Source organism: Propithecus coquereli, unplaced genomic scaffold (assembly GCF_000956105.1).
Source record: "Propithecus coquereli isolate 6110/MARCELLA unplaced genomic scaffold, Pcoq_1.0 Scaffold59, whole genome shotgun sequence".
Taxonomy (NCBI): Eukaryota; Metazoa; Chordata; class Mammalia; order Primates; family Indriidae; genus Propithecus; species Propithecus coquereli.
Genome location: NW_012151840.1, coordinates 3,490,476 through 3,501,501, shown reverse-complemented (window position 1 = coordinate 3,501,501; position 11,026 = coordinate 3,490,476). Strand labels below are relative to the sequence as shown.

The 11,026-nt window shown below is 35.7% G+C and overlaps 1 protein-coding gene across 1 annotated transcript in view; it reads right to left on the bottom strand.

Annotated features, from left to right (window-relative positions):
* Window positions 1-11,026, bottom strand: part of NUP210L (nucleoporin 210kDa-like) — a 135,334-nt gene that overhangs the window by 113,336 nt on the left and 10,972 nt on the right. Inside the window, exons 5-10 of the mRNA XM_012658497.1 lie at window positions 10,535-10,685; window positions 8,976-9,108; window positions 8,542-8,700; window positions 5,026-5,094; window positions 4,033-4,139; window positions 3,235-3,375 (exon numbers count right to left, since the gene is read on the bottom strand). Coding sequence (XP_012513951.1) covers window positions 3,235-3,375; window positions 4,033-4,139; window positions 5,026-5,094; window positions 8,542-8,700; window positions 8,976-9,108; window positions 10,535-10,685 — 760 coding nt within the window. The remainder of the gene's footprint in view (window positions 1-3,234; window positions 3,376-4,032; window positions 4,140-5,025; window positions 5,095-8,541; window positions 8,701-8,975; window positions 9,109-10,534; window positions 10,686-11,026) is intronic.

The following is an 11,026-nucleotide window of genomic DNA, read 5'->3' as shown; positions in this document are numbered from 1 at the left end:
AAAAAAAAAAAAAAACTCAAAATCTTTGAGCTCCAGTTTTCTCAGCAGCAAACTATGATAAAATGGCTTTCTTGTGCATTTTTTTCAAATTAAAAACAGGCAGAGACTTGAAGAGACATTTCTCTGAAGATATACACATAAAAAAAAAAAAAAAAAAAAGATACTCAACATCGTTAATCATTATGGAATGCAAAAAATTCTGAACAAAATATTAGCAAACAGAAATGAGCAATATTCAGAAGTAATACATAAATACTAAATTGTGTTTAAACTAGTAATGTAAAATTGGTTTAACATCAAAAACCAATCACTGCAATTTACCACAATAGCAGAAAAAGGGGGAAAAAAATCACAGAATCATCTTAATAGATGCATAAAAATATATGATAAAACACAACATCCATCATCTAGAATATAGGAATCTAAGAAGAGAAGAAAATTTAAATAATTTGATAGAGCGTATCTAAAAAAAAAACCTAAGCAAATATCATACTTAAGAGAAATGGTAAAAGCTTCCTTTTTGAGATCAAAAACAAGACAAAAATGTCCACCATTACCATTTCTATTTGCAATGTATTAGAGACTGTGAATAAGGCCAGAAAAAAAATCAAAGGTATCAGGACTGGAAAAAGAGGTAGGTATTGGGTTAGGATTGGAAAGAAAGAAGCAAAACTGTCAATAGTTGTAGACTATATGATAGAAAATCCAAATGACTCTACAGATAAATTATTAGAATTATTAAGTGAGTTTTAGAATTATTAAGTGAGTTTGGCAAGGTTCCTTGCCAAAAAATATATAGAAAGGCTAAGTGCAGTGGCTCATGCCTATAATGCTAGCACTTTAGGAGGCTGAGGTGGGAGGATTGCTTGAGCCCAGGAGTTCAAGACCAGCCTGGGCAATAGTGATACTCCATCTCTACCAAAAAGAAAAAAAAAATTAGCTGGGCACGGGGGTGCGCACCTGTAGTCCCAGCTACTCTAGAGGCTGAAGCAAGAGGATCGCTTGAGCCCAGGAGTTTGAGGCTGCAGTGAGCTAGGCTGACATCACTACACTATAGCTCAGGCAATAGAGCAAGACACTGTCTCAAAAATAATAATAATAATAATAATGACTGTAGATTCATACCTGACCACAACTAATCCAAATATCATATGTTCATTTAACAAATATTTATTTGTACCAACTATATGTCAGTTACTCTATTAAATGTTAAAGAAACAGCTGTGAACAAATTAGACATAGTCATAGAAGCAAATATTAACATGATGAATATTATGGACCTGTACATTGAGTAGGGAGAAAATGTTGTAGACAAAAGGAACTGCATTTGTTAATAAAAACAAAACAAACAAAAAATAAAACTTAGAGGCGGAAAGAGCAAAGCATTTTCTAGGAACTGAAAGTTTAGCATGGTTGAAGTACAAGAGAGGAAAAGTGCCAAGGCCTGAGGCTGCAGAATTTGTCAGGGGCCAATCATTCAGGTAGAGCTATAGACTCAAATGCCTACAAGTGCCCAGAAGAGACTATAAACTGGGTTTATTAAGCTGGATATAAGACAAAAGGGAATAGTATGAACTACAGCAGACTGAAAAGTACAGTCTAAATGGTATGGCCACTATCTGTTCTGGCTGATCTTTGTCAGATCTTCATACTTTTGTAGAAGATCAGAAATCTTAGGTTTTATTTGAAATTTCCCAATTAAAAATAAATTTACTTGCCAAAATAAAAAGCAAGACTATAAACCGAGATAGTTTGTAGGCTACCAGTTTGTGATCTCTCTCATAGAGGGTCCTATAAAACCATGTTAAGAAGTTTAAACTCTGCCTTAAAATCAGTAGCCATCAAAGGAATTTTAAAAGGTAAACAAACACATCATCATTTTTGTAATTTTTGGAATATCATTCTACCTAGGGACAAGACTGGAGTTAGGAATACCAGTTAGGAAGCCACTTGGAAGTCTAGGTGAAAGACAGCAGTGGAAATAGTAAGAAATGAATGGATTTGAGAGACATTTAGAAGAATTAACATAGTACTTAATAATGTATTGAAGATAAAAGCTAAGGGAGAAGGCAGAGTCAAGGGTGACTCTCGGGATTTTGTCTTAAATAACTGCGTGAAAGGAGCATTGGAGAAAAAGTAGGTTTGGGAGAGGGAAGCAGGTTTGGCAAGCTATTAAAAATCAAGACGCTTATACATTTTGGAGACATTAGAAACAGATTCACTCCTTACCACCTTATCCAGTAACTAATTCCATTTCTGGTATTACAAAATATGGAAATTAACCAAAAGGAAAGAAATGTATGCCATTTACAATAGCAAAAAACTAGAAATAATGCAAAAGTTCAATGTTGGGGGCATGGGTAAACAAAATGGCATATTGACTTTTTAGATCTTTAGAATAAAAAGTACCCTATGTGGATCTGATGACACATGGAAATATGCATATGAAATAATTTTTAAAGGAACCCCAAACGATATATACACAATGACTACAAATGCAGATATTATATGTACAATAGCCAAGATTGGAACAGAAAATTTGTAGAGGTATAAACTACTGAGTGCATTATTTATCAGTACCCTTTTTATTTTTGTAAAAGATACAAGTGGTATATGCCATATATCTGCTTGCAAATCAAGCCAGCCAAAGCTGGGCTTGGTGGCTCATGCCTTTAATCCCAGCACTTTGGGAAGCTGAGGTAGGAGTATTACTTGAGGCCAGGAGTTCAAGATCAGCCTGGGTGACATAGTGAAACCCCCATCTCTAAAAAATAAATAAATAAGATATTTATTCTTCTTCTTCTTTTTTTTTTTTTTTTTTATGAGACAGAGTCTCACTGTGTTACCCGGGCTAGAGTGCCGTGGCGTCATCCTAGCTCACAGCAACCTCAAACTCCTGGGCTCAAGCGATCCTCCTGCCTCAGCCTCTCGAGTAGCTGGGACTACAGGCATGCGCCACCATGCCCGGCTAATTTTTTCTACATATTTTTAGTTGTCCAATTAATTTCTTTCTAATTTTAGTAGAGACGGGGTCTCGCTCTTGCTCAGGCTGGTTTCGAACTCCTGAGCTCAAACAATCCACCCGCCTCGGCCTCCCAGAGAGCTAGGATTACAGGCGTGAGCCACCGCGCCCGGCCTAATAAATAAGATATTTATTAAAAAACAAAAACAAAAAAAGTCAGCCAAGCCTCTTTGGTGTTCTTAGGATACAATGATCGTTCTTTTAATTCCTACCTGATAAATGATGGAAGTCAGGGATGCATTTATCACCACAACACCATCTTTCAGGGCTTTTACTACATGGTAAGATCCATTCGCAGTAGTTAGTTGCTCTTCAAAGTAATCCTTTTGAAAGTCGTATGAAATCCTGAGATTCTGAAAATCAGCACAACAGCAATACAAACTGGAAGACATGTTCTTTCCCTAAAGCCATTTTAATCCTAAAGCATACATAAAACTGTGGCTATGCATTCAGGGGATAAAAAAAAAAAAATTAAAAAAAAAAAGCTTTGCTGTCCTTTGTGGAAATTCTAAGTAGGGAAGATATAATTTTTAAATGGTACTAGTTTTTGAAAGATCCATTAATGGCAAGCATCAGGAATAGAAAGTCATAGCTTATGTAAATTTTAGTATAATTTGTACCATTCCATAAATTGATCCTGGAAAAAAAGGATCCTAGAGAGTGAGTACAACCCTTCACATCTGATACTCATACTACTACTCTCACCACTACAAAACTGTGGTAACCATCTCTAAAGTGAAGTTGTAGAATGAGGATCCCCTCCAAAGTGTTATCACTGGTACTCTCTTCAACTCCTTTGTATAATTCTGACCAAATTATATCTTTTACTTCTGGTTTAGAATTCTTCATGAACAAAAACTATTTAATAACAATAAAAAACTAGTAACTTGCATTTCCAAAGGTAAAAGTCTGGAAGCAAAAGAAGAAAGAGGGCTTTCTAGCCATAAAGATGGCCCACTCAAGGAGTTATCTGGACAAGGGGATTAGAAAAATACAAAAGAGAGACTCACATCTGAAATGTAGACCTTTGTGCTGCTTTTATCAAAGACTTCTACTGTAATGACATACACCTGTCCCACCTCTAGACTCCATCGGTCTCCAGGTTGGACAGTAAAACCTATATACAAATCAAGAAACAAAAATATTAGAAGAGCCCAACATTTTTCTACAATGAATTAAAAAATACAAACTTTAAAAAGCTACTCAGGCTGGGCGCGTTGGCTCATGCCTGTAATCCTAGCACTCTGGGAGGCCGATGCAGGAGGATCGCTTGAGCTCAGAAGTTCAACACAAGCCTGAGCAAGAGTGAGACTCTGTTTCTACTAAAAATGGTAAAAATTAGCTGGGTATGGTGGTGTGCGCCTGTAGTTCCAGCTACTAGGAAAGCTGAGGCAAGAGGATCTCTTGAGCCCAGGAGTTTAAGGTTGCTGTGAGCTAGGCTGACGCCATGGCACTCTAGCCTGGGCGACAGAGTGAGACTCTGTCTCAAAAAAAAAAAAATTTGCTAATAGATGGAGATGGTTTCCAAAGCAGATATCTTCATTCCTTCTCTCAAATTGTATAATAATTTAGGGTTTGAAAAATCCTGGTTTAACTTAGCTCATCTCAGGTATAAAGAAATACTATCATTTATTTCTGTAGACAAGAACAAACCACAATGTTGGCTCTTTCCTAATGTGTGAGGCAATATTTCCATTTCTTTCAGTCAGATTCATTGTTTCATATGGTTTAAGGAAATTAAAATTCCTTTTTCCTTGTATAAAGTCTCTTTTCCTAACTCTAAAGACTGTATTACATGGATTTTTCATATTTTTTCACAATCCGTTTCAAGATGTTTCACTCTTGCAGATAGCATAATTTACCCAGAACAATGTGAGAAAGCATGTCAAAGTCAGGCTGAATTTGAAATTAGTTAATTAAGAAACACTCTAGTTTTTAATGCACTCATTTTAGTGAAATTGTTTGAACTATACAACTTTCTGAAAACCATTATCTAAAAATACCTAAAAATCCAGGCTCTACGACATATATGGTGCAATTTGGGAGTCCAGATACAGATCGCATATGGACATCTTAATTTTTGCTTAAGGAAACCATGAGAGCCATAGTTGAGTGAAAAGAAAAAGGTGGGGTACCAAAGAAAAAAATAACAAACCCACAAACAAAATCTTTTCTTTATTATCCTTTGGAAAGCCAAAACTTAAATGTGTACACTTCTACAAAAAGTCTGAGGGACTTTTAGTCATCACATGAGTCAGGTATTCTTGAATTTCAAATTTGAGTAAGTGGAATGGGAGAAAAAAGATCATGCTCTGTGATTTTAACATTCATTTAGCTGCAGATCCCTTTCTCCAAATATTCTTACACAGGAGTCCAATATGGAGAGCAGGACGAAGTGGCGCCATTCGGGAGGAAGAGACATTCTGGCTAATGGGATGAAGAGTAATGATGGAGGGGGAGGAAGGGGCATGATTTGCCATCTGCCAACATGCCCAGGACTCCACAGACAGTTCCAAAATCACTAGTTGATTTTCTACTATCTGCAGCAAATCTTTAATATCAAAATGTTTTCTGTTTGCCACCAAAGATACTTCTGGGTCATTTATATATCATACTACCCACTATCATTTCAATTAAATTCTAGCAGAAATATAAATTTATTCCAATATTGGTCTGTATAGAATCTAATCAGGAATATGCTTTCCTCTCAAAAAGATACCGCATCTGAAAGCTAAGAAGAAATTACTTTTGCTCTGAGAAAAATGTAACTGAGACGACTAAACAGAAAACACTCATTAATTCAAAATATACTAATTTAGAAGTTGTATTAATTCAGTCATGAATCAGACTATAATTTATCACTACATTATCTGTAGAGATAATGGAAATAAAATAATATTTAATCTGCTTGGGGGATCAAACTTTTAAAGCTGCCTCACATACTCCAAATGAGCTACTCATATACATATAATTAATATACTAATTAAAGATTACTTTTATCTATTCACTAAAGTAAATCTTCTAAAGAGTGTATAGGCAACTCTGTGCCAGACTAGGTTAGGTTCTGATATGTGCTTCAATATAATATTCATAAAATATAAGAGCTAGAAGGCACCAGGTGCTGTGGCTCATGCCTGTAATGCCAACACTTTGGGAGTCTGACACAGGAGGATTGAGGCAGGATGAGGGCAACAAAGTGAGACCCTGTCTCTACAAAAAATTTTTAAAAAATTAGCCAGACATGGTGGCATGCGCTTATAGTCCTAGCTACTCAGGAGGTTGAGGTGGGAAGATCACTTGAGCCCAGGAGTTTAAGGTTACGGTGAGTTATGATTTTGCCACTGCACTCCAGCCTGGGTGACAAAGCAAGACCCTGTCTCTGGGGGGGAAAAAAAAGAGCTAGAAGGAAACGCAGAAATACAACATTTCCTTCATTTTTCAGATGAGGAAACCTCTAAACAGGTCTCTAAACCAATTCATTCCTCCCATATCAGAATAAGATATCCTTCCTTTGATCTAATATTTCCACTCGTGTTCCGCATCTCATTTTTCTCTTGCCTCTCAGAAAACTTGCTTCCTCAGCTGGCTCTCTTTTCTCCCAAATCTCTGCCATCTTTCTCTGTTTAACTTACAGACATGTTCACGTTTCTCCTATCTTAAAAAAAAAAGTCTTTTCAAGGCCAAGCTGTTTTACTGACAAAGTGACCCAAGACCTTCTAGTTACTACAGCCTTTCAGTGTTTATCTTACCTTGACATCCCTGCCAGATCTCACCTGAGTACATTCTCCTCTTCATAAATTCCTCATTTGGTTACCAGGAAACTCTACTCTCTGGTTTTCCTACTACTTTTTAAGCATTCTTTCTGGATCTCCTTTAGAGTTCCTTTTCTTCCATATGAACCTTAGAAGCTAGCATGACACAGTACTGTCTTTGGCCAACTTTTCTTCTCACTCTGTATACTGTCCCTAGGTGATTTTATCTACAACAGCTTCAGCTATCACCTATCTATAAACTGATAACTTTCAAATATTTATCTTCACTCTCAATCTTTCTCCTCTAGAGGCATAATGGAAAATTTTGCTTGGATTTGTGTCCCACAGGTACTTCAAGTTAATGTGAAAATTGAACTTGTTATCTTTTCCCTTAGAACTGCTCCTTCTCTTATATTCCCCATCTCCATGAACAGTACCACCAGCCACCCCATGCCAGGTGCTGGGACAAATTATGAATAGTCACCAACCATGTCCTCAAGAAATATACATAAATAGACAAATAAAATATATTTTAATATTTGCTACTTTGGAAGAAATAACAATATGAACTGAGAATATGAAAAAAAAATCATTTAAGTCTGCCTGGGGAATTCAGGGAAGTGCCTGACACACAGTTAGGTCTCAATAAATATTGAATAACTTTATTTTGTAGGTACTGTTGGATTTGTTGACAAATGTCCTAGGTACCTTAAAGTAACTAAAGAACAAATATTAATAACTTTGATCAATATATCTCCTAAATACGTGTTAGACAAATAATATAAATAGCTTACTAACTCTATTCTAGAAGAAATACTGTATCTTTCAAGCCTGACAGATTTTTATTCAGAGTAAGCCTAGTAGGACCTACATAATCTGCCCCTCCTCTACTCTATTACCTCTTCTACCACTTTCTCCAGATTCACTGCACTGGCTGTCTTCCTTGCTCTTCTTTAATCATGCTAAATACGTTCCTGCGTCAGAACCTTTACAATTGCTCTTTCCTTTTCCTGGAGCTCTTTCACCCAAATATCTGCATGACTCATTGCTCCAATGTTACCTTATCAGGGAGAACTTCCCTAACTATGCTGGGTAAAATAGCAGTTAGTATACCCAATGCTTAGAAATATGTTGAAGCCTATAATAGGAATATCGTAAATATTTGCTGAATGAATTAATTTCTTTCAGATTCAAATATTTAAAAATAGGAAATATTTCCAAATCAAACACGGAGAAATGGAGTACAAATCATGTTTCAACTTCCTGAGAATTTAAATCTTCATTCTGTTTTGTTTTCATTGATTATAACAGAGCTCTATATACCTCTCTGTGTTCAATCCTTACAGAGCAGGTTTAGTGAATTTTAAAAAATTACTCTCAACTCAATTTTAAAAAAATATTAAACATCTACTGCAGACAATATCATCTTTTCTCACTTATCATGTGAAAATAGCAAAGAACAAATTAAATAAAATTCACACATATCCCTCAAACTCCATTTTCCCCAGTCACCTAATAACAATTTGATTGAGGTTGCAATTAAGCATAGAAGTCAACAGATCCCAAGTTCCAACTACTCTTCTTTTCTCTACCTACCCTTTGTTAGAAATTATTACAATAATTTATAGTTCTCTATTAAATATAAAACCTATAGGAAAACACCTTAGTAGCATTATAATCACTCTTAATAAACTATTTTACCAAGGAACAGGTCTAGCATGCTCAGGGAAGTGTAGATTGGCAGCTAAAACTTGAAGAAAAGGATACTTTTATGGACAAAGACAAGATTAGCTTGGCCCAGTTGGAAGGCAGTCACTGTGGCTGTTTTCTCATCCAGTAAAGCCACTTTCCCAGAAGGAATCCCATTAAGTGCAACTCTGTGGTCTTGCAATTCCAGTGTATAATGTTCCAGGGGAAATTTCACCTCTGTAACACATGAAAGATACATAAATGTAATGACAGCTGCCATTCCAGTGGATAATGATATATTGTTGGATTATAAGAGGAAGATCAAGAAGCAGGCCTAAAATAAGAGTAGGATCTGCTCCTAATTTCTTTCCCATGATGATGAAGACATTTGTAGGGTAATACTATATGAGTTTATTGCTAGTATTTTTCATATGTAACGTGGAGTTGCTTATCTTCTTGTCAACACAAAGTTTTGGGTAATTTTAGTCATAGGAAAAGAAAAATCACCTTACCCGTCATTCTTCCTTGAACCATTTTTGCAACTTGGTATTTAATATATGCTCCTACTAAGAGATAAATATCATGGGATGGTATAAGAAATATATTCTCCAAAACAAGCAGACGTATCAATGCTGCTGCCACTTTCTAAAAGAAGAAGGAAAAAAAGCAAAATTTCCATATGCAAAATCCTCAAAGCCATCTTCTCTGTTAAAAGCTTCCTTCTTATAAGTTTCTTTTAAAATTTTTTACGAAGATTTAAAAAAATGCTTTCCTAATCACAAATCATAATTTCAGTTAGCATTAAAAAGTGATCATGAGTCTTAATGCCATATTAACTTTCTAAGTCACTCAGACTAAGAATAGAAAATGAAAAGCTGTCACCCGGGCCGTGGTGACTCATACCTGTAATCCTGCACTCTGGGAGTCCGAGGCTGGAGGATGGCTTAAGAGCAGGAGTTCTAGACCAGCCTGAGCAAGAGTGAGACCCCCGTCTCTACTAAAAATAGAAAAATTAGCCGGGCATGGTGGCACCCTCTGTATTCCTAGCTAGTAGGGAGGCTGAAGCAGGATTGCTTGAGTTTGAGGTTGCTGTGAGCTATGATGACACCACTGCACTCTACCCAGGGCGACAGAGTGAGACTCTGTCTCAAAAAAAAAAAAAAAAAAAAGAAAATGAAAAGTTGTCTAAAGAAGGAGGCAAATAAAAAGGCAAGTATGCTGAAATAAGAAAAGGTAAGACTTGACTGTATGCCACAGAAATTCTTCTAGCCAACCTACAATTAACTGATTTGCCAGATTAAGTTACTTTCCACTCTCTGTTGAACACACTGATTCTTGTGAAGACTTACCCCACACAAGGTTGGTAGGCTGCTCTCTAGGATGATCACATCTTGTGTTCTTGCTGCTTGAATTAAATGCTTACCGAAAGACATTTATTTTTCCCACACCTATTTATGCCAATTGTAATTATAATTACCTTAAAACAAAAACTGTGAATATGAAAAGAGAGCTATTGTTTCTATAAAAAATGTAAATGTTTTAAAAAGAAGTTAAAGGCAAGCTGCTAATATGAGCTATCAAATTAGGTGTGAGAAATGTAAAAAGATTGGGGAAAAATCCTTGAAAATATAGAATTCTGTACTCAAATTGCTTAACACATGTCTAAATGTTCACTTGACTATAAAAGAAAATGAAATTAGAAACTGGTTTATGCAAGAAAGTGTATGTAGATTTTTAATCGGTGAATTCGTGGTCAAAGAAAGGCCTTGGACTTACATCAAAGGATTGGTGAATAAAATGTAGTTATATAAGATCCGATACTAAAGTAAAAAAAATGCAGTTATATGTTTTAAGAGAAAATATCACTCATATCTGTAATTGTAATTAATTAATAAAATGTTTAAGGAAGACAATGTTTTTTTAAATGCTCACCGCTTCAAATGACTTTTTCAATTAAATGACCAACTATTGGCCCAAATCACATCAGGTTAGAGGGCTTCTACTATAGATAAACATAAAAAACTATATTTTCCATAGGCAAGACTATCAGATGAAAGCACAAAAGTTTTACCTTATAGAATGTTTCATAAATTCTAACTTTTACAACAGCAGCACCAGTTCTAATCCCAGACACCAAAATCATATCTCCTTGTTTCTCTTCTTTTTCCATCTCAGCTATATAGACAGGGGGTGAATATTCCGCTTCCGAATATTTCAGAATCCTAAAGATATAAAATGAGATTTGTTTTTAGCAGAATCAAACAATGTCTTCTTCTAAAAGTCCCTAAGAGACTTCAAACGTCTACAGAGTGTAAAAAGTTTTAAAATTTCAATGTTCCACAAGGACTAAATGTGCCTCTGGCTAAAATTGTTGTGGAACTAAAACTTGGATTGTCTGAGATCTCCTGGGTACCAAAGGCAAAATTTCTTACTATTATCATACTCACTGCTTCGGCATGGGCAAATAGTTTGAGCAAGAAAATTGCCAGAAGATACACCATGCTCAAATAATTGTATAGTCCTGAGCTCATGAACTCCTCTGTAATGGCTCAAATTAAGCTAT